The sequence below is a fragment of the Phyllobates terribilis genome, unplaced genomic scaffold, assembly GCF_046119375.1.
Source record: "Phyllobates terribilis strain yellow unplaced genomic scaffold, ASM4611937v1 Scaffold_1__5_contigs__length_1240528914, whole genome shotgun sequence".
In the NCBI taxonomy this organism is placed as follows: domain Eukaryota; kingdom Metazoa; phylum Chordata; class Amphibia; order Anura; family Dendrobatidae; genus Phyllobates; species Phyllobates terribilis.
Genome location: NW_027362761.1, coordinates 277786181 through 277809686, shown reverse-complemented (window position 1 = coordinate 277809686; position 23506 = coordinate 277786181). Strand labels below are relative to the sequence as shown.

The following is a 23506-nucleotide window of genomic DNA, read 5'->3' as shown; positions in this document are numbered from 1 at the left end:
TATCGCAAACTGGTTTTAGTTAGGTAAAATGCTGTTATAGCACAAACTGGTTTTAGTTAGTTAAGTTGCTGTGATAGCACAAACTGGTTTTACTTAGGTAAGTAGCTGTGATAGCAGAAACTGGTTTTACTTAGTTAAGTTGCTGTGATAGCACAAACTGGTTCTACTTAGGTAAGTTGCTGTGATAGCACAAACTGGTTCTACTTAGGTAAGTTGCTGTGATAGCACAAACTGGTTTTACTTAGGTAAGTTGCTGTGATAGCAGAACCTGGTTTTACTTAGTTAAGTTGCTGTGATAGCACAAACATGTTCTACTTAGTTAAGTTGCTGTGCTAGCAGAAACTGGTTTTACTTAGGTAAGTTGATGTGATAGCACAAACTGGTTTTACTTAGGTAAGTTGCTGTGATAGCAGGAACTGGTTTTACTTAGTTAAGTTGCTGTGATAGCAGAAACTGGTTTTACTTAGGTAAGTTGCTGTGATAGCAGAAACTGGTTTTACTTAGTTAAGTTGCTGTGATAGCAGAAACTGGTTTTACTTAGTTAAGTTGCTGTGATAGCACAAACTGGTTTTACTTAGGTAAGTTGCTGTGATAGCTGAAACTGGTTTTACTTTGGTAAGTTGCTGTGATAGCAGAAACTGGTTTTACTTAGTTAAGTTGCTGTGATAGCACAAACTGGTTCTACTTAGGTAAGTTGCTGTGATAGCACAAACTGGTTTTACTTAGGTAAGTTGCTGTGACAGCATAAACTGATTTTAGTTAGATAAGCTAGTGTCATAGCACAAACTGGTTTTAGTTTGGTAAGCTGCTGTGATAGCACAAACTGGTTATCTAACTGGTTTTAGTTAGATAAGTTGTTGTGATTGCACAAACTGGTTTTAGTTAGTTAAGTTGCTGTGATAGCACAAACTAGTTTTAGTTACGTTGCTGTGATAGCACAAACTGGTTTTACTTAGGTAAGTTGCTGTGATAGCACAAACTGGTTTTACTTAGGTAAGTTGCTGTGATAGCACAAACTAGTTTTACTTAGGTAAGTTGCTGTGATAGCATAAACTGGTTTTACTTAGGTAAGCTGCTGTGATATCGCAAACTGGTTTTAGTTAGGTAAAATGCTGTTATAGCACAAACTGGTTTTAGTTAGTTAAGTTGCTGTGATAGCACAAACTGGTTTTACTTAGGTAAGTAGCTGTGATAGCAGAAACTGGTTTTACTTAGTTAAGTTGCTGTGATAGCACAAACTGGTTCTACTTAGGTAAGTTGCTGTGATAGCACAAACTGGTTCTACTTAGGTAAGTTGCTGTGATAGCACAAACTGGTTTTACTTAGGTAAGTTGCTGTGATAGCAGAACCTGGTTTTACTTAGTTAAGTTGCTGTGATAGCACAAACATGTTCTACTTAGTTAAGTTGCTGTGCTAGCAGAAACTGGTTTTACTTAGGTAAGTTGCTGTGATAGCACAAACTGGTTTTACTTAGGTAAGTTGCTGTGATAGCAGGAACTGGTTTTACTTAGTTAAGTTGCTGTGATAGCAGAAACTGGTTTTACTTAGGTAAGTTGCTGTGATAGCAAAAACTGGTTTTACTTAGTTAAGTTGCTGTGATAGCAGAAACTGGTTTTACTTAGTTAAGTTGCTGTGATAGCACAAACTGGTTTTACTTAGGTAAGTTGCTGTGATAGCTGAAACTGGTTTTACTTTGGTAAGTTGCTGTGATAGCAGAAACTGGTTTTACTTAGTTAAGTTGCTGTGATAGCACAAACTGGTTCTACTTAGGTAAGTTGCTGTGATAGCACAAACTGGTTTTACTTAGGTAAGTTGCTGTGATAGCAGAACCTGGTTTTACTTAGTTAAGTTGCTGTGATAGCACAAACATGTTCTACTTAGTTAAGTTGCTGTGCTAGCAGAAACTGGTTTTACTTAGGTAAGTTGCTGTGATAGCACAAACTGGTTTTACTTAGGTAAGTTGCTGTGATAGCAGAAACTGGTTTTACTTAGTTAAGTTGCTGTGATAGCAGAAACTGGTTTTACTTAGGTAAGTTGCTGTGATAGCAGAAACTGGTTTTACTTAGTTAAGTTGCTGTGATAGCAGAAACTGGTTTTACTTAGTTAAGTTGCTGTGATAGCACAAACTGGTTTTACTTAGTTAAGTTGCTGTGATAGCACAAACTGGTTTTACTTAGGTAAGTTGCTGTGATAGCAGAAACTGGTTTTACTTTGGTAAGTTGCTGTGATAGCAGAAACTGGTTTTACTTAGTTAAGTTGCTGTGATAGCACAAACTGGTTTTACTTAGGTAAGTTGCTGTGATAGCAGAAACTGGTTTTACTTAGGTAAGTTGCTGTGATAGCAGAACCTGGTTTTACTTAGTTAAGTTGCTGTGATAGCACAAACTAGTTTTACTTAGGTAAGTTGCTGTGATAGCATAAACTGGTTTTACTTAGGTAAGCTGCTGTGATATCGCAAACTGGTTTTAGTTAGGTAAAATGCTGTGATAGCACAAACTGGTTTTAGTTAGTTAAGTTGCTGTGATAGCACAAACTGTTTTTACTTAGGTAAGTTGCTGTGATAGCAGAACCTGGTTTTACTAAGTTAAGTTGCTGTGATAGCACAAACTGGTTCTACTTAGGTAAGTTGCTGTGATAGCACAAACTGGTTTTACTTAGGTAAGTTGCTGTGATAGCAGAACCTGGTTTTACTTAGTTAAGTTGCTGTGATAGCACAAACTGGTTCTACTTAGTTAAGTTACTGTGCTAGCAGAAACTGGTTTTACTTAGGTAAGTTGCTGTGATAGCAGAAACTGGTTTTACTTAGTTAAGTTGCTGTGATAGCACAAACTGGTTCTACTTAAGTAAGTTGCTGTGATAGCACAAACTGGTTTTACTTAGGTAAGTTGCTGTGATAGCACAAACTGGTTTTTAGGTAAGTTGCTGTGATAGCAGAAACTGGTTTTACTTAGTTAAGTTGCTGTGATAGCAGAAACTGGTTTTACTTAGGTAAGTTGCTGTGATAGCAGAAACTGGTTTTACTTAGTTAAGTTGCTGTGATAGCAGAAACTGGTTTTACTTAGTTAAGTTGCTGTGATAGCACAAACTGGTTTTACTTAGGTAAGTTGCTGTGATAGCAGAAACAGGTTTTACTTAGGTAAGTTGCTGTGATAGCACAAACTGGTTTTACTTAGGTAAGTTGCTGTGATAGCAGAAACTGGTTTTACTTAGGTAAGTTGCTGTGATAGCACAAACTGGTTTTACTTAGGTAAGTTGCGGTGATACCACAAGCTGCTTTTACTTAGCTAAGCTGCTGTGATAGCACAAACTGGTTTTGGGACAACTGTGACATCACAATTGTTTTTCTGTCAGGTAAGATTGCATGACATCACAAGTATATTTCAATGAGAGCTGCAACATTATAAGTTCTTCTACTCAGATTAATTTATGACATTACAACTGGTTAAGGTCAGAAAGTTGTGACAGTCACATTGCAAACATTATAGCAGTATGTATCACTAAATACATAAGTGTCATATGGTAACTTTTTTTATTTTATTTTATGCATTGCTATGTTTCCTATGTTATTCCATTATCCAATCAAAATAAACATCAGTTGCTAATAGCTCATATTAGAATCTGGATTATACCCTAATAGGATTAGACATTATGTAATAACATCCTTTTTACCCTAATAAGACTGGACATTATAATTAGTATGTTTACATTTTGGTTGCCGTTTATGCCACAGGGCTGTTTTTGCATATAAATATACCAGGAAACAGCTTTACTAATGTCTAGTTAATTTTTAAGATAAAAATTAAATGTGACATCATTTACATGAGCATATGCTGTTTCAATTAATTCTATACAATGACTTGCTCCCTCCATGTCAGTTCTCCAAAAACCAGGACTGCCGACCCAGCCGTAAATTGTATGAGCCCTGTAGAAGAGAAAATACCATAGCTTATCTTTCTAGAAGCTATAGGTAAACTTAGAGTAGGTTGAGAAATTTGGTTTATCTGAAGCATCTATTCTTTTATATTTCAATGGCATATATTCTTAAATACTGCTACAGTGCCTACAAGTAGTATTCAACCCCCTGCAGATTTAGCTGGTTTGATAAGATGCAAATAAGTTAGAGCCTTCAAACTGCAAACGAGAGTAGGTTTTATGAACAGAAGCATAAATCTTACAAACCAAAAAGTTATGTTGCTCAGTTGAATTTTATTAAATTTTAAACATAAAAGTGTGGGTCAATTATTATACAACCCCTATGTTTAATATTTTGTGGAATAACCCTTGTTTGCAATTACAGCTAATAATCGTCTTTTATAAGACCTGATCAGGCCGGCACAGGTCTGTGGAGTTATCTTGGCCCACTCTTCCATGCAGATCTTCTCCAAGTTATCTAGGTTCTTTGGGTGTCTCATGTGGACTTTATTCTTGAGCTCCTTCCACAAGTTTTCAATTGGGTTAAGGTCAGGAGACTGACTAGGCCACTCCAACACCTTGACTTTTTCCCTATTGAACCAGGCCTTGGTTTTCTTGGCTGTGTGCTTTGGGTCGTTGTCTTGTTGGAAGATGAAATTACGACCCATCTTAAGATCCTTGATGGAGGAGCGGAGGTTCTTGGCCAAAATCTCCAGGTAGGCCGTGCTATTCATCTTCCCATGGATGCGGACCAGATGGCCAGGCCCCTTGGCAGAGAAACAGCCCCACAGCATGATGCTGCCACCACCATGCTTGACTGTAGGGATGGTATTCTTGGGGTCGTATGCAGTGCCATCCAGTCTCCAAACGTCACGTGTGTGGTTGGCACCAAAGATCTCGATCTTGGTCTCATCAGACCATAGAACCTTGAACCAGTCTGTCTCAGAGTCCTCGAAGTGATCATGAGCAAACTGTAGACGAGCCTTGACATGACGCTTTGAAAGTAAATGTACCTTACGGGCTCGTCTGGAATGGAGACCATTGCGGTGGAGTACGTTACTTATGGTATTGACTGAAACCAATGTCCCCACTGCCATGAGATCTTCCCGGAGCTCCTTCCTTGTTGTCCTTGGGTTAGCCTTGACTCTTCGGACAAGCCTGGCCTCGGCACAGGAGGACACTTTCAAAGGCTGTCCTGGCCGTGGAAGGCTAACAGTAGTTCCATAAGCCTTCCACTTACGGATGATGCTCCCAACAGTGGAGACAGGTAGGCCCAACTCCTTGGAAAGGGTTTTGTACCCCTTGCCAGCCTTGTGACCCTCCACGATCTTGTCTCTGATGGCCTTGGAATGCTCCTTTGTCTTTCCCATGTTGACCATGTCTGAGTGCTGTTCACAAGTTTGGGGAGGGTCTTAAATAGTCAGAAAAGGCTGGCAAAAGATATCTTTAATCCACACATGTGAAGCTCATTATTTTTGGTGCCTGAACTACTTCTTAATACTTTAGGGGGACCAAACAGAATTCTTGTGGTTTGAGGGGTTGAATAATAAATGACACTCTGAATTAACTTTTTACGTTTTTAAAAAAGAAAACAAACAAAAACAAAAACAAAATTTGCTGCAGTGCATTTCCCACTTCCAGGCTGATCTACAGTACAAATGTCACAATGCCAAGTTAATTCCGCATGTGTCAACCAGCTAAATCTGCAGGGGGTTGAATACTACTTGTAGGCACTGTATGTCATATGTGAAAATTTTACTTTCAGGATTGTATTTTTTGGAAGATGGGCTGACAACTTACTCATCTTCTGTCCATTGTAGCAGAGAGAGGCAGTCTAATGTACAGCAAACAGAATGATCTGGGTCATATTCCATATAATTAGTGATGAGCGAGCACTAAAATGCTCGGGTACTCATTGCTCGAGTCAAGCAAATTGGAATACTCGGGTGCTCGACCAGAGCAACGAGCCCAATATAAGTCTATGGGAAAATCGAGTATTTTTCAGGCGGCTCCCCCCGGCGGTCTGCAGAGGACCTAAAAATTGGCCAACTCGACGGGAACTGTGCTAAAATGACATGGAAACAGCATGGGGAAGACTCCTGGAAGCATTTATGACTCCCAGGTCACTGCCGTCAACAACGTTGTCAGAGTATTACGCCACTTTTACGGGCTTACAATAAAACATACAAAAACGAAACCACAACGGATTTTCCTGGGAAATATGTTAATGAACATCCTTTCCAGGGTAATGACTTGTATATAAGGCAAAATAAATAACCAAAACCAAAAACACTCCTCCACACCTTGGGCTATGTTCACACGTAGCGTTTTTGATGCATTTTTGCATTGCTTTCAACCAAGACAAATGCATTCATTGGGAAATGTCATTTTAACATTTTACAACCTTATCTGGCCATGTGGTGTGTGACACATCATCAGACACATGCATACAGTGCTGAAAAGACATGGAAACAGCATGGGGAAGACCTCTGGAAGCATTTCTAATTCCCAGGTCACTGCCTAAAAGTGTGCCCATCATAAGTGATCCTTGGTGTATGCGAAGATGCCTCCCGCCATGCACCTGTCGTTGCAGACAATCACTGTCCATGTCCTTGTCCCAGTGCAGGGTTCAGTTGTCCCTACCCCATTCCTTGGAATGCAAGCGCAAGTATGCAGCCAGCCACCCACCCTCCCACAGGCTGCAATACTATACTGCCAACATTTTGACAGCTGCTTGCACGTGAAATGTGGCCATTTAGGCTCGTGGAGGCGGAAGCTGTCAACAATCTTGTGGCGGCGACGACCGGGTATCCATACTCAGTCCCCAGTCACCACTATTTTTCCTGGTATTGTCTCCGGCTTCCACAAGCACGGGTCCCACAACATTACCCGCGCCCTCCCCAGTGCATTACTGGGAAGGACCGCCTAACCACAAACACGTGAACAGGTAAATGTGGCCAGGGACGGTACGAAGCCAGTCCACAGCTCTTTTTGCTGAGTTGTATTTCACCACAGCCATATTCTTTAGCTTGGTGAAAGGACTTGGGAAACCATATCTACCCAGCTGTCATTTCTCCGACAAAGTCCTCTAAAGCTGCTTTCACTTGAAATGAGGCCTTTTAGGCTCGTGGAGGAGGAAGCTGTACATAACCTCATGCCGGCGGTGGCCGGGTGTCCATACTCGGTCCCCAGCCGCCACTATTTCTCCCTGTATCGTCTCCGCCTTCCACAAGCACGGGACCGACAACATTATCCATGCCATCCCTAGTGCACTTACTGGGAAGGACCGCCTAACCACAAACACGTGGACAGGTGAATATGGCCAGGGACGGTACGGAGCCAGTCCACAGCTTTTTTTGCTGAGTTGTATTTAGCTCGGTGAAAGGACTGGCATAGAGGGAAACCGTATCTACTCTGGGTGTCATTTCTCCCAGGAAGTCCTCTAATGCAGCTTGTTGCAGAAGCAATGGCAGCCCGTCCAACATCAACTCGCACTTGTCGGTGGTGTTTTGACACACAAACATCTTTCTTTGTGCATTTAATTTCATGACTACAGAGTTGGGCAATGGCCTGATCTGCAATGCGGTTTGAGAAATAACATGCATAAGCACATCCGATCCACATTAAAAAAGCAGCCATAGAGTGTCTGGGAACCTTCCCCCACACTATTCTTAGCCAAGGCTGCTTCTCGGCAGGGATGGACAGACCCACCAGAAAACCGGAGACTCCTCCGGTGGGCCCTGGCTTCTCCTTCAGGAGAGTTCATAGTGCCGAGGTGAGGCCATGATGATGATAGAAGCCACCATCTGCTTAGTTTTCTGTTACTTGGAATGCAAGCACAAGTATGCAGCCAGCCACCCAGGCCGCAATACTAAACTGCCAGATTTCTGGGCAGCAGCTTGCACTTGAAATGTGGCCTTTCAGGCTCGTGGAGGCGGAAGCTGTCAACAATCTTATGGCGGCGGCGACCGAGTATCCATACTCAGTCCCCAGTCACCAGTACTTTTCCCGGTATTGTCTCCGGCTTCCACAAGCACGGGTCCCACAACATTACCCATGCCATCCCCAGTGCACTTACTGGGAAGGACCGCCTAACCACACGTGGACAGGTGAATGTGGCCAGGGACGGTACGGAGCCAATTCACAGCTTTTTTTGCTGAGTTCTATTTAGTTTGGTAAAAGGACTGGCATAGAGGGAAACCGTATTTACCCTGGGTGTCATTTCTCCCAGGAAGTAGTCTAATGCAGCTTGTTGCCGAAGCAATGGCAGCCTGTCCAACATCAACTCGCACTTGTCGGTAGTGCTTTGACACACAAACATCTTTCTTTGTGCATTTAATTTCATGACTACAGAGCTGGGCAATGGCCTGATCTGCAATGCGGTTTGAGAAAGAACATGCATAATCACGCCCGATCCACATTAAAAAAGCAGCCATAGAGTGTCTGGGAACCTTCCCCCACACTTTTCTTAGCCAGGACTGCTTCTCGGCAGGGTTGGACGGGCTCACCAGAGAATCCTCTGATGTGCGTTGGCTTCTACATCAGGAGAGTTCATGATAGCGCTAACTTTGCAGCTGCTATGGGGCTCTTGAGTGGGGGAGAAAGGTGAGCCCTCAGAATCAAATCCTCTGGTGGACACAATGTTTTTCATTCTGAAACAGCTTCTCAGTGGGGGTTATATTTCACCACAGCCATATTCTTTAGCTCGGTGAAAGGCTGACATTTCTCCGTCACCAGGTTCCGCCCATTGTCACACACGACCATGCCTGGCTGTATGTTCAACGGTGAGAGCCACAGATCAGGCTGCTGTGTTACAGCTTTCAACAACTCTGCAGCACTGGGCGGTTTGTCACCTAAGCATTAAGCATGCTATCTTCATCACAGCCTGTTGCCGCTTGGCCAAGGTAGTGCTGCAGTGCTGTCAGCTTGTGACTGATGTGGTCATTTCGGAGATGGGGGAGGAGGTGCAGGAGCTGAAAAATGTGATTACATTGAGGTTAAATTGGTGACGCTTTTTTTTATACTAAAGAAAGATCCTATTGTTTTGGGGTTTTTTATGTTATTTTTTAAGACAAATGCATTCACCTGGAAATGTCATTTTAATATTTTACAACCTTATCTGGCAATGTTGTGTGTGACACATGATCAGACACATCCTGTTTTATTTATGATGGAGGGACTCTGAAAGTCATAAAGCCTATTTTCATAGGGTGATCAGACGGCCCTTACTATTCTTAAAAGGCCAGCAGTTGGCCCTCAGTATTGTTAGAGAGCAATCAGCCGGCTATGCTTTATTGTTCCTATTATTAACAGGTGGGTCTCCTATACTGTTATTGCGTATCCAGTGACTGCAAGGGCTGCCAAAATTTAGGAAAAACCCCACTAAGAATTTAAAGACACATAGAGCAGGACCAGAGTAATGACAAATTCCCATTAGAAAGGAGAGAGTCTGCTATACAGTTATAGAGTATGCAGTGAGTCCAACGGCTGACCAATTGTAGGAAAAACCTCACTAAGAATTTAAAGACACATAGCGCAAGGCCACAGTAACAAGTACGACATGTTCCCATTAGGAAGGAGAGGGTCTGCTATACAGTTATAGGGCATGCAGTGAGTCCAATGGCTGACCAATTTTAGGAAAAACCCCACTAAGAATTTAAAGACACATAGAGCAGGGCCACTGTAACGACACATCCCCATTAGTAAGGAGAGAGTCTGCTAAACAGTTATAGGGTATGCAGTGATTCCAACGGCTGACGAATTTTAGGAAAAACCCCACTAAGAATTTAAAGACACATAGAGCAGGGCCACTGTAACAAGTATGACATGTTCCCATTAGAAAGGAGAGGGTCTGCTATACAGTTATAGGGTATGCAGTGAATCCAAGAAAAACCCTACTAAGAATTTAATGACACAAAGAGCAGGGCCACAGTAACGACAAATTCTCATTATAAAGGAGAGGGTATTCCACAGTGTTGGCCAATAAGGTGAATGCAAGGGCTGCCAAAAATTGGGAGGTACTTCAATGCACCTTGAAAGAGACTTAGAGGGCCTCATAAAAAATGTTCCCATTAGAAAGGAGCGGGTCTCCTATACTTGTAATGCCCATGCACTAAGTGTATGCGCTGACAAACATTTACCCCTGGGGGGTATACATGAACATACTGTATAATTTTTTTTTTTCCGGGCATCATAAACACCCTTTAAAATAATTATGTGGGTGTTGCATCATGGACCACGGTCACCCTGGTGATACGGTGGTGGAGGATGAGGAGAAGGAGGAGGACAAGAGCAAATAGACAAAATCAGGAAGCGTATACCCATGTGTGGGTGTGAAGAGGTGCATGGGAATACACCTCCCAAAAAAAACCACTGGATTTGAGTTTATGTTGCGCTGCTATCATTCGGTGGTATTGAGAAGTCTGGCCCAATCCAGCCCTTGTTCATTTTTATAAGAGTCAGCCAGTCAGCATTTTCAGTTGACAGGCCGATGCACTTATCAGTTATAATTCCACCAGTGGCACTAAAAACCCGCTCTGATAAAATGCTAGTGGCAGGGAAGCCCAGGACCTCCAAGGTGTATCCAGCTTGGATACTGAATAATTAAAAGGCACAAAGGAATCACGGAGGACGTTGGTACGGTACTCTCTCAGCATCTTCCCAAGCTTTGCTCTCCTTGTGTGAGTACCCCGCACCTCAGGGCCTGTGCGATGGGAAGGTCTGAGAAAACTGTCCCAGAACTTTGAAAGTGTTCCCCTGCCTTTGCTGGATTGCATTTGTGTCTCTCTCGCCTGTACTCCTTGGTTAACCAACGAACTGTGACGTCTGCAGCCAGCGTTTTCAGATGGGAATTTTTTTAATAGTTCAGCAACAAGGGCCTTCTGGTACTGCCCCATTTTTGTTGACCTGTCCGCCTCAGGAATAAGAGATATAAAGTTCTCCTTGTAGCGTGGCTCTAGAAATGTCACCAACCAGTAATGACTGTCACCCAAAATTTTGAGAACGCGAGGGTAATGGGAAAGGCAGCGTAACATAAACTCAGCCATGAGTGCCAGACTGCTAACATGCAAGACTTCCGTGTCCTCACCAAGAGGATGACTGACCATGCTCTCCTCCTCCTCCTCCTCTCTGTCCTCTGGCCATCCACGCTGAACAGACAGTATGACAGTTGTGCAGGAAGTACCGTCTATAGCGCATGAAACTAGCTCCTGTTCTTCCTCCTCCTCCTATTCCTCATTGTCACCCAATTCACGTTGGGATGAGATGAGGCTTGGCTGTGTGTAATCACCCTGTATGGTTCCTTGCTCCTTCTCATCATGCTCCGCCTGCAATGCATCCTCTTTGATTGTGAGCAGAGAGCATTTCAGAAGACAGAGAAGCGGGATGGTGACGCTAAGTATGGCGTTATCGCCGCTCACCATCTTGGTGGAGTCCTCAAAGTTTTGGAGGATCGTACATATGTCTGACATCCATGTCCACTCCTGAGGTCTTATGTGTGGAGTCTGAACTGAATACCGACGGCCTTGTTGATGCTGGTACTCAACAACTGCACTCTTCTGCTCACAAATCCTTCTCAACATCTGCAGTGTAGAGTTCCAATGCGTGGGGACATCACATACCAGTCTGTGAGCCGGAAGCTACAAACGCTGCTGAAACACGGCAAGGGCGGCGGAAGCTGTAGGTGATTTTCTAAAATGGACACACAGGTTGCGTATTTTAACAAGCAGATCCGGCAGCTCCGGGTAGGATTTGAGAAACCGCTGAACCACGAGGTTAAGCACATGGGCTAGGCATGGTACGTGTTTGAGCTCGTCTCGCCTCAGAGCCGCCACCAGGTTCCGGCCATTGTCACACATGACCTTGCCTGGCTGTAAGTTCAGCGGTGTGATCCACAGATCTGCCTGCTCTTTCAGAGCTGTCCACAACTCTTCAGCATTGTGCGGTTTGTCACCTAAGCATATTAGCTTCAGCACAGCCTGTTGCCGCTTGGCCGAGGCAATGCTGCAGTGCTTCCAGCTTGTGACTGATATGGTCATTTCGAAGATGGAGGCTGAAGAGGAGGAGGATGAGGAGGATGAGGTGTAGAAGCTGTAGACTGTGGGGGAAACCCTGATTGACCTAGGGCCCGCAATACTCGGTGTCAGGAGGACATGTTCCGTCCCTTGGTCAGACTGATTCCTGGCTTCCACTATGTTAACCCAGTGTGCCGTCAGCGAGATGTACCGTCCCTGCCCACAAGCACTTGTCCACGTGTCTGTGGTTAGGTGGACTTTCCCGGTAACTGCGTTGTTAAGGGCACGGCTAATGTTTTGGGACACGTGCTTGTGTAATGCGGGGACGGCACACCGGGAGAAATAGTGGCGGCTGGGGACCGAGTACTGAGGGACGGCCGCCGCCATCAGGTTGCGCAATGCTTCTGTCTCCACTAGCCTAAAAAGCAACATTTCGAGCGCAAGCAGTCGTGAAATGTGGGAATTTAGTATTGTGGCCTGTGTAGCATTGGCTGCGCATTTGCACTTGCATTCCAAGGACTGGGGTATGGACAAATGAACGCTGCGCTGGGACAAGGACGTGGACGTGCTTCCTGATGCTGCTACTTGAGAGCGTGCAACGACAGGTGCAGGGCATTAGGCATCTTCGCATGCACCATGGACAGGGGATTGGCTTGCATGCACAACAGTGGAAGAAGCAATGGTGGCCCACAAAGTCGGGTGCTTTGCTGCCATGTGCCTGATAATGCTGGTGGTGGTCAAGCTGGTCGTTTTGCCACCCCTGCTGATGCTGGCCTGGCAGGTGGTGCAAAGGGCCTTTTTGGGGTTATTGGCAGAGTCTTTAAAAAACAACCATACTAGGGAAGACCTCATAGTTGTACTGGCAACTTCCTTAGTGTTGGTGTTACAGGGAACGGTTGCCTGCCTTCTTTCTGCGGCCACCACACTGCTTCTTCCTGCCTGTTGGGGTGCTCTGCCTTCCTCCCCCTGTGTGCTGCTGTCCTCGCTCGGCATGTCCTCCTGCCAGGTTGGGTCAATTACTATATCATCCACCACCTCATATTCCACTTCCGCACTCTGGTCCTCCTCCTGACTTTCTGGCAATTGTGTCTCATCATCCTCCTCTTTTGACACTTTCCCACCGTCGTCTTCGTGTGACCGTGGCTGCTCAAATATTTGGGCATCACTACATGCGATCTCCTCTTGCCCCGCTTCAAGGGGACCAGGCGAGAGGCCCGAATCTATAAATGGGAAAGTGAACAGCTCTTCGGAGTGTCCAAGTGTGGGATCAGTTGTCTCTGGGCACTCGGCATGGTGGGAGGAAGGAGGTTCAGGGTGAGGAATATGCGGTCCAGACTCACAGCTACTGAGACTTGACCGTGTGGAAGATAAGGTGGTGGTGGTGCTGGCTTAGTGACTGGAAGCATTATCTGCTATCCAACCAATAACCTTTTCACACTGCTCTGTGTTAAATAGTGGTGTTAGTAGGTCCCCTATTAATTGGGACAGGAAGGTCAAGTGAGAAGATGTGGGTGTTTGTTGTGGCACAATTTCAGCTTGCCCACGGCCTCGGCCTCTGCATGCATCATCATCACCATCACGTCCAGTTCCCCGTCCCTTGCCACGTGCCTTGTCCATTTTCAATGGAGGACAATATCTTCCATGCTCACAACAAATGACTGAATTTGGAGCGAACTTATATGTGATCCATGTGACGGACGAACCACAGTTTTAAATACCTGGCCTGTAGGTAACTATTTTGAACAGCAATCTGGTGTCAATTACTTCACTGACACACTGAAAAAAAAATTTAATGGAGGCCAGAAATGACAGTATTTTCTGAAAACGTATATGTGATCCGTGTGACGGAGAAAACACAGTTTTAAATACCTGGCCTGTAGGTAACTATTTTGAACAGCAAACCAGTGTCAAAAACTTTGCTGACACACTGAAAAAAAAAATTAATGGAGGCCAGAAATGACAGTATTTTCTGAAAACGTATATGTGATCCGTGTGACGGAGAAAACACAGTTTTAAATACCTGGCCTGTAGGTAACTATTTTGAACAGAAATCTGGTGTCAATTGCTTCACTGACACACTGCAACAAGTTTTTAATGACGGTCAGAAATGGCAGTATTTCCTTAAAACGTATATGTGACCCGTGTGACGGATCAAACACAGTTTTAAATACATGGCCTGTAGGTAATTATTTTAATCATCAATCTGGTGTCAATTGCTTCACTTACACACTGAAAAAAAAATTTATCGGAGGCCAGAAATGGCAGTATTTTCTGAAAACGTAGGGGTGATCCGTGTAATGGAGAAAACACAGTTTTAAATACCTGGCCTGTAGGTAACTATTTTGAACAGCAATCTGGTGTCAATTGCTTCACTGACACACTGAAAAAAAAATTTAATGGAGGCCAGAAATGGCAGTATTTTCTGAAAACGTATATGTGATCTGTGTGACCGAGAAAACTCGGTTTTAAATAGCTACATCTTTAGCGCTTTAATATGGAAAGGACCTGGCTGTATTCTGCAGTGCCAAAAAGCAAATGGCGCAGAAAAATTGAGTTCTATGGATTGCTTTTTAAGCAAATAATGAGGATTAAGATCCAAAAAAGGATTATTCCTGGCCCCTGAGACCTGGGCCTATTTCTAAAAATACAGTTAGGTCCATATATATTTGGACAGAGAGAACATTTTTCTAATTTTGGTTCTAGACATTACCACAATGAATTTTAAACAAAACAATTCAGATGCAGTTGAAGTTCAGACTCTCAGCTTTCATTTGAGGGTATCCACATTAAAATTGGATGAAGGGTTTAGGAGTTTCAGCTCCTTAACATGTGCCACTCTGTTTTTAAAGGGACCAAAAGTAATTGGACAATTGACTCCAAGGCTATTTCATGGACAGGTGTGGGCAATCCCTTCGTTATGTCATTCTCAAGCAGATAAAAGGCCTGGAGTTGATTTGAGTTGTGGTGCTTGCATTTGGACGGTTTTGCTGTGAAGTAAACATGCGGTCAAAGGAGCTCTCCATGCAGGTGAAACAAGCCATCCTTAAGCTGCAAAAACAGAAAAAAAACATCTGAGAAATTGCTACAATATTAGGAGTGGCAAAATCTACAGTTTGGTACATCCTGAGAAAGAAAGAAAGCACTGGTGAACTCATCAATGCAAAAAGACCTGGGCGCCCACGGAAGACAACAGTGGTGGATGATCGCAGAATAATCTCCATGGTGAAGAGAAACCCCTTCACAACAGCCAACCAAGTGAACAACACTCTCCAGGAGGTAGGCGTATCAATATCTAAATCTACCATAAAGAGAAGACTGCATGAAAGTAAATACAGAGGGTTCACTGCACGGTGCAAGCCACTCATAAGCATCAAGAATAAAAAGGCTAGACTGGACTTTGCTAAAAAACATCTAAAAAAGCCAGCACAGTTCTGGAAGAACATTCTTTGGACAGATGAAAGCAAGATCAACCTCTACCAGAATGATGGAAAGAGAAAAGTATGGCAAAGGCGTGGTACAGCTCATGATCCAAAGCATACCACATCATCTGTAAAACACGGCGGAGGCAGTGTGATGGCTTGGGCATGCATGGCTGCCAGTGGTATTGGGTCACTAGTGTTTATTGATGATGTGACACAGGACAGAAGCAGCCAAATGAATTCTGATGTATTCAGAGCCATACTGTGTGCTCAGATCCAGCCAAATGCAGCCAAACTGATTGGTCATCGTTTCATACTACAGATGGACAATAACCCAAAACATAAAGCCTAAGCAACCCAGGAGTTTATTAAAGCAAAGAAGTGGAATATTCTTGAATGGCCAAGTCAGTCACCTGATCTCAACCCAATTGAGCATGCATTTCACTTGTTAAAGACTAAACTTCAGACAGAAAGGCCCACAAACAAACAGCAACTGAAAGCCACCGCAGAGCATCAAAAAGGCCTGGCAGAGCATCAAAAAGGAGGAAACACAGTGTCTGGTGATGTCCATGAGTTCAAGACTTCAGGCAGTCATTGCCAACAAAGGGTTTTCAACCATGTACTAGAAATGAACATTTTGTTTACAATTATTTAATCTGTCCAATTACTTTTGGCCCCTTTAAAAACAGGGTGACACATGTTAAGGAGCTGAAACTCCTAAACCCTTCATCCAATTTTAATGTGGATACCCTCAAATGAAATCTGAAAGTCTGAACTTCAACTGCATCTGAATTGTTTTGTTTAAAATTCATTGTGGTAATGTCTAGAACCAAAATTAGAAAAATGTTGTCTCTGTCCAAATATATATGGACCTAACTGTATAACAGCAGCAGCAGACAGAACTGGAATGGCGCCTCTTGTGCTATATGCACTGTAGTCTGCTATATACACTGCCTGCCTGATATCTCTGCAGATGGATTAGTCCTCAGAAGGACTGTTTGTTGAGATGGATATGTGTCTCTAATATAGTTTGGTACACCTACACTAACTAGAAACGAGCAAATCTCTCCCTACACTGTCTGATTCCGGAGTGACTGTGACGAGCATGGCGGTGCCAGGTCTGATATAGACTTGATGACGCTGTGCGGCCAGCCAATCACTGTAATGCCACAACCAACATGGCTACGGCATTACTGTGAGGGGCAGGCAATTCCTGCATGTTCATTGGCTCTCTAAAGCCGAACATGCAGGGAGGAGACCCGAGCTCCCGCCGAGCAACCCCGGAAATACTCGGAGAGCGCCAAGTATGTCGAGCAGTGAGATGCTCGGACGAGCACCGAGCAGTAGCGAACATGCTCGCTCATCACTACATACAATACAAGTACATTAATATTTATCAAACAGACAAAAGATGTTTGTCAAGCAACCTTAAGTAGCATGGCTTATAAAGTACAATGTGCCGAAGGTGCAAAACTATGTACTATTGGCCCAATTCATAATTGCATTTACACTCTTTTTTTTCAAAATTTTAGTGTTTTGCACCTTTTTATTGCTTGTGCCAAATTTATCTTTCATTTTTTGCATGTTCTATAAAGTATCATTTTTATGTGTTCAACAGTTTTAGTTTTTTCATAGTTCACCATTAGGGTTTCTAAATGTTTTTGCCTGATTCAACATTTGTGACTTTTCATTTGGTTGCAAATGTATTCCAGCCCCCCAGGATTAATTTTTTGTATACCAGATATTTTGGCACAATGTTTTGCCATTATTCAAATTGTTTGAATTAGTTTTTTTTAAAAAGTAGCAAATAAGGTTAAAGACAAAAAGAGAAGGAACATTTTTTACATTGCACAAAATTCATGAACTGCATGAGCCAATTTGAAGAATCTGACAATGGCCTATAATTACAACGTGACAAAGAAAGAAAGGTTACTAGAAAAAAACAGAAATGATGAATCTAGCCCTATGGGTATACAGTTACTGTAACAGAGGTGTTAGAAAATTCTAATCAAATCCAGAAAAATTCAACATTGTTATAATATACTTCCTGCTTTCATTGTGAATAACCATGAAAAATAAATTGATGTTTTACGGTTTCATACTGTTTATAGAGTTTACACCACTAAAAAAATGTTTATATAGATGTAAATAATACTTACAGAAGAATTTTATTCTGCTGTTTATTATTTATAAAAATAAAAGCTTATGCACCATCCTAATCTGCATTATTTTAAGTTCTCAAAATTTTCAAAATCTCTACTTGTAATCATTGAATGGGAAACTTACTGCTCACAGTGCAATGAATGTTCACTGTGTTCTTGTGAATCGTGCGTCTCTGTCACTTGACTATTGTCACGATTCCTCCACTCAGTGAGTCTTGGATGCAGTGTGTGACAACTTAGTCGTCCAATCTAGTGCAGGGGTGTGTCGGTATTTAGATAGGCAGCTCAGACATCCAATCTGTGATTGGGAGGTGCTGAGCTTCCTTCAGGTGTTCCCTGTTCTAAGTGATTACGCAGCTACTTAGCTAAGCTGTCAGTCCCAGATCTCTGCCAATCATAGCATTTGATTGATGGTGCATGTTTGCCTAGCCCCTTTGCTGCCTGGCCTTGGACCTCTTTCTGACAATCCGTTTGCCTAGCCCCTTTGCTCTGATCTGCTATTTTCGTGGTATTTTGACCTCGGTCCATGACCTGAGAATGCTTTTGTCTTCCCCATTTAGTTTGCGATGTGCTCTCTTGGTATCTAACCCGAGAACGTTTGACTATCCTGCCTCACGGCGTATCTATGAGTAGTGACTAACGTGACAACTATAACCTGTTTTTGAGTATGTTCACATGGGGAGGATTTTTCACAACCATGGCAAAATCCAAATGTTTTACATATGAATTTTGTCAATGATTTCAACACTTATATTGTAAAGATGAAATCCGTTGTGAAAATATGTGACATAAATTGACATGGACAATATTTACAATCTTTTGCTTGTGTTAATTTGGTTCCGAATATGTTTTCAACAATGTGTGGGTGAGATTTGTTGAAATATCTCTCTTCTGTTGTAGTATACTGTGAATGTTTTGCTCTTAAAGGGGTTGGCCATCTTAGGGGACTTTTTCAGCACGATTTTGTAATGCAAAGACATGGTAGTAATTGTGCTGTAAGGCTATGTGCTCACGATGCGGAAATGCTCCGGATTTTTTCCTGAGCGTTTCTGCATCTCCCTGGCAGAAAAAACGCATGCGGATTGTACATGCTGATTGTACATGCAGATTGTACATGCGGATTGTACATGCGTTTTTCCTGCCAGGGACAAGAGGAAGTGAAGCGTTCTTCACATGCATTTCTGCATGCGGGTTAACAAGCGCTTTCCAAGTGATTTTAGCATCACTTGGAAAGTGCTTGACAACTTGGTCACACTATATAAATCCATGCAATCGGCATGGATTTATATAGTGTGACCGAAAAATATTTAGATTTGAGAGTCCTCAGTGGTTGATACCTTTTAATGGCTAACTGAAAAGATGGTAACAAATTGCAAGCTTTCGAGACTTCTCAGGTCTCTTCATCAGACATAGTATACCACAAAATCTGAAGAGTCACATATTTATATACCGCGAGATGCCCGCAAGCCAAGACAAGCACACCGGGGGCCATCAGAAGGTAAATATAATGCATATTTTTTATTTTATTCTTTTTTTTTACAGGTTCTATGGTACCCGGGTCCGGAGGAGAGTCTCCTCTCCTCTAGACCCGCGTACCATCCGCACATTGAAACGTATGGATTGCGCATGTACAGATGCAGTGATGCGGATTCCATGCGTTCAAATGCAAGTCAATGGCGGCGAAAACGTAGCACTTCCACAAAATAATTGGTAGTGCTGCATTTTTTTCCGCAATGATAATCCGCAGTGGAAATTTCCACAGCATGTGCACAGCACATGCGGATTATCATTGGGGAACATGGCAGACCTTCTACCAAGTGTTTTTTAAGCGTTTCTGCAGCGGAATTGCCGCTGCGGAAATGCTTAAAAAACGCATCGTGGGCACACAGCCTAACACAGATTAAATTGATACCTTTGGTAAAGAAATCCACTTTGTGATTCTTCTGTAATCAGCATTTCAAGTTTTCTGCTGGATAGATTTCGGTGCACAGGGGCCGGGCTGTATACTGGGTCTTCTCCCTGTCTGTGATTCCCCAGCCCCCCCCCCCCCCGCCTCCTCTGATTGTAAAGGAGATTGCAAATAGAGGAGGCAGGTCATTGAAATAGCACTGACCTGTTATTCAATTCATGGATGCAGGCAAAGGGACTGAGAAGAAACAGTGCACAGTCCAGCCCTTGTGCACTGAAAGCTAATCAGCAGAATACTTCAAATAGTGATTACAGAAGAAAAACAAAGAGGATTTCTTCATCAAAGGTATCAATTTAATCAGTGTTACAGCACCATTACAGTCATGGCTTTACTTTACATTACAAAATCATTCAGACAGGTTCTCTTTAAATGCATGAATTTTGGTCTAAAAGTAATCTTTGCAATTGGGTTTTATTACAAATATTAAACCATTTGGCTTTTACACACCCTTTTATTCCTGGCACACACAACTTCAATATAGTCTGTGGCCATAAATCAGCTGAGAGAAGCTCAGAAAAAGAGACTGTTAGACTGTCAGAACGCGCTTGCTGTAGGATTCTAAGGAAAAAAGGTCAGCAATTTTCTCTTGTTAGTGAAGCTTTCCTCATAAACTGATTAGCACTTCTGTCCATACAATGGCTGCTGGTGGAGGAACATGTGATCAGATCAGTTAATCAGCCTCCTCAAATTATAAAACATCTCACATGGGAAAGCTGATTTTCTATTGGAGGAGACTGATGTAAATTCAAGCAAATTACAAAAGTGCTTAGTTTTTAAAATTAGATAGTTAAATATTATGTATTAGGTTAGCTGTTAGGTTTTGCAAAACACTTTTAAAGTTGAATGGGCTTGAAAACAAAAAGAATGCAAAAGACAAACAGTGCAAAATTTATATTGAAACCCAATTGCAAAAATTATTTTTAGCCCAAAATTCATGCTTTTAAATAAAAAAAAATTGTCCCCAAAGATGGCCAACCCCTTTACTTAAGGATGCAAGAACCAACATGTATCAAGCCTCACATAAACATGCACTTCATTCTAAGTAAACATTGACACATCCCATTCAAAGATTGCAATTAAAGTCTTGAAAACCACAAGGAATTGATTCACAAAGTATATTTGAAAGATGCGTAACTTTTGCATTACATTTGATAGTAATCTGACCGTTGAATGCCCCTTTAACTCTACCATTACAATATTAAGGGAATTGTAATTTTCAAAGTGGAGGCAGGAACAATAGGGGTTTATATAAAAAGATTGAAACATACAACATTGTAACATCATAGAACATACGACAAGTCAAACATCAGTTAGGCTGAACATCGTAAAAATAAATTGTTAGTAAATGACAATAACACCCTACACATTAGATATTTTTATTACAATAATATTTATGGATTTCTCTTACTTTCTTTGTCTTTTTTCTAACTCATGGTTCCGGATCTGTTGGTTTTCCATTAACACTCTTGTGTCCTCAAGGTCAGAGGTCAAGTGCTTGCACTTCCTGTTCGCTTGCTGAGCTGCTCGTCTAGCATTCTCATAAGCACTTTGTAAATCACTGAGCTGTGGGACCAAAGGGAAAGGTGAATGATACCAGCAATTTTAGTGAACGATTTATGCTCTGGCGCACATATTTGTACAGCAGAAATTGTCGTTTAATGGACAGATAACCCCCAAGCAACTGTACTATTCTTATTTTCTGCCATCTGTGATGAAAACAAGCGGAAGAAAAGGCTCCTTTATAAATCAGTCACAAGCCAAAGAAATGATTATGGAAATAGATGAATTTTATTCATTTCCAAACTACTGGCAGGCTCCAATAGGGTATTGTCAGCGCAATCTATAAATCTTAGAAGTCGGCCATGCATTTTATTTTCCACATATGACTTTGCATAAAGTAGTTTGATAAACACTAGAAAATAAGCTGTGCCAGGGAAGAAAGCAATATAAATGCTGCCAAACATTAAAAGTGCAGAATACCAAGCTGTGACGATGGTCATTAAATAAATGTACTGCCTAAACATTTCATACAAAATCAGTGCAAGTACTTAGTGGATATATTGCCTGCATCAGCATTGAACAATTACGGTATAGGGGTACTTCCAGAGGTACAGCTTGTAGCTCTTGGACTCCATATCTAAATCTATAACATAGCATCTACCTACAATGTGCAATTTGCTGTATCTTACCAGAGCCCCTCAAACACCAGGATCTGCATGCAACTGCTGGAGAACAATCTTGAACATAATTTTTGTTGAGTTTGATTTTTCTGCTGATTTAGTCTAAACTAGGTATGCTGGTTTCAAAACTGCAGTTAGTTTTGTTCTATCACATCAGGTTTTTTCTTTACAGCTTATCATAATGCAATAACAGGCTGTATCGAGGGTAGTCCTAGTACTCTCCTATTGGCCAAGAGCGAACCGCCCTCGAATGGTGTGTGGCGGAGGATGACCTTGGCGACCAGAAACAGGTTATTTGCCTAGTTACAAGAGGTTGTGTGCCACTCTGTATAGTGAAACATATTCTGAACGTCTGTATACAAGGGGTTAGCAGAATTTATATTTTTTATTTACAAACTTATTTTCTTAAATCAGATCATGTCTGACTCTGCTGTCACAGTTGTGGGTTGTGGATTCACTGTGCCAGGGACCAGGGAGGCCTGAAGGAGCATAACTAGGTGACCACCTGGGTTTTCACTAGAGCCCCTGGTGGTGTGGTTAGATTTGAGCCACAGGTGGATGCCCGTTGCTACTCCAGGGAAGATCCCAGGACCACATCTGCTGATCCCAAGGGTCAGGACAGTAGACATGAACTGGGAGTCAAAGGCAGAACCGGATACTGACGTAGACGCTGGTTCAGATGGGACAGACTCTGGAACCAGTACTGGCAGTATGGGGTACAGGCAGAGGTACTGCTGGAGCAGTTGCAGGATTTTGGTCAGCAGGTACGGTTTCAGGTTCACATACCGCCAGAATGGTTATAGGTTCACATACCTCCTGAGCAGTTTCAGGTTCAGGTACCGCCAGAGCAGTTTCGGGTCCACGTACCACCAGAGCAGTTTCAAGCTCAGGTACCGCCAGAGCAGTTTCGGATTCATGTACTATCGGAGTGGTTTAAGGATTGTCTAAGTATGAGTTAACTCACGTTGAGCGCATGCGCCAGGTCCCATGGCCGCACGACCTGGCTCCAGGACCTGGTACTTCCGGTTACACCATTGCCATGCGCACTTCCGGACGCCACAGCGCACAAACCGTTCGGCCACGCACATACGGTACTTATTTATTAAGTAATTATTAGTGTATATAAGGATCGATGATGGAACCTAACTTTCATTCATCTTCTCCCCCTGAAGAAACCACTGACAGTGGTGGCGATACGCGTGGGGCTTGTACCCTCCTCCTCTTGATTATGCACAGAGTGACCTGAAAATACTGGCTACAGATAGGTTTTCTTATACTAATCTTGAGCTGTTTTCCTTAGGCATCTATTCAGGCATTCGTTTATTATATATTTAGCCCAAAAAGTGCATCCCTATATATGCACAGATATATGCATAGGCTTACCTATAACTAGTGCAAGTTGTTGCACTTTTGCGCTAGCCTAACCCGTAATAACATATGGCAGCATTTTTAGATGTATAGAAACTTGGTGTGCTTTGATAGTATATTGTTTATTGACTCTCTGTGGTCCTGTTATATTAAACAGTGGAGGAGGATTGTTATTCCATACATGGATTAACAGGATTATGATATCTACCATTTTTTTGGTGTTTTAATTGTTTTTAATTGTTTGGTTTTTTCATTGTTCAATAAACGTTATATTTTCCTAGATAGTCTGCATCTTTGGTGATCCTGCCATTATGTGTACACACTACTTCTTCTTTTTATATTCAGCTAAGCGTGTTTTAGTGTGTGTTCAGTGATCCCAGCATATATTGGTAGTGCCCTCAGCTTTTTCTCTCATATCTAAGGATTGTCTAAGACAAGACAAATACTGGAAAGCAGTATCGGCATCCATTCTGAATGCCGATAC

At 42.5% G+C, this 23506-nt stretch overlaps 1 protein-coding gene across 3 annotated transcripts in view; it reads right to left on the bottom strand.

Annotated features, from left to right (window-relative positions):
* MYO18B (myosin XVIIIB) overlaps nucleotides 1-23506 on the bottom strand; it is a 1187635-nt gene that overhangs the window by 499380 nt on the left and 664749 nt on the right. For all 3 annotated transcript variants that reach the window (XM_073672938.1, XM_073672946.1, XM_073672953.1), the window contains one exon: nucleotides 20883-21037. In XM_073672938.1, the coding sequence (XP_073529039.1) occupies nucleotides 20883-21037 (155 nt within the window). The remainder of the gene's footprint in view (nucleotides 1-20882; nucleotides 21038-23506) is intronic.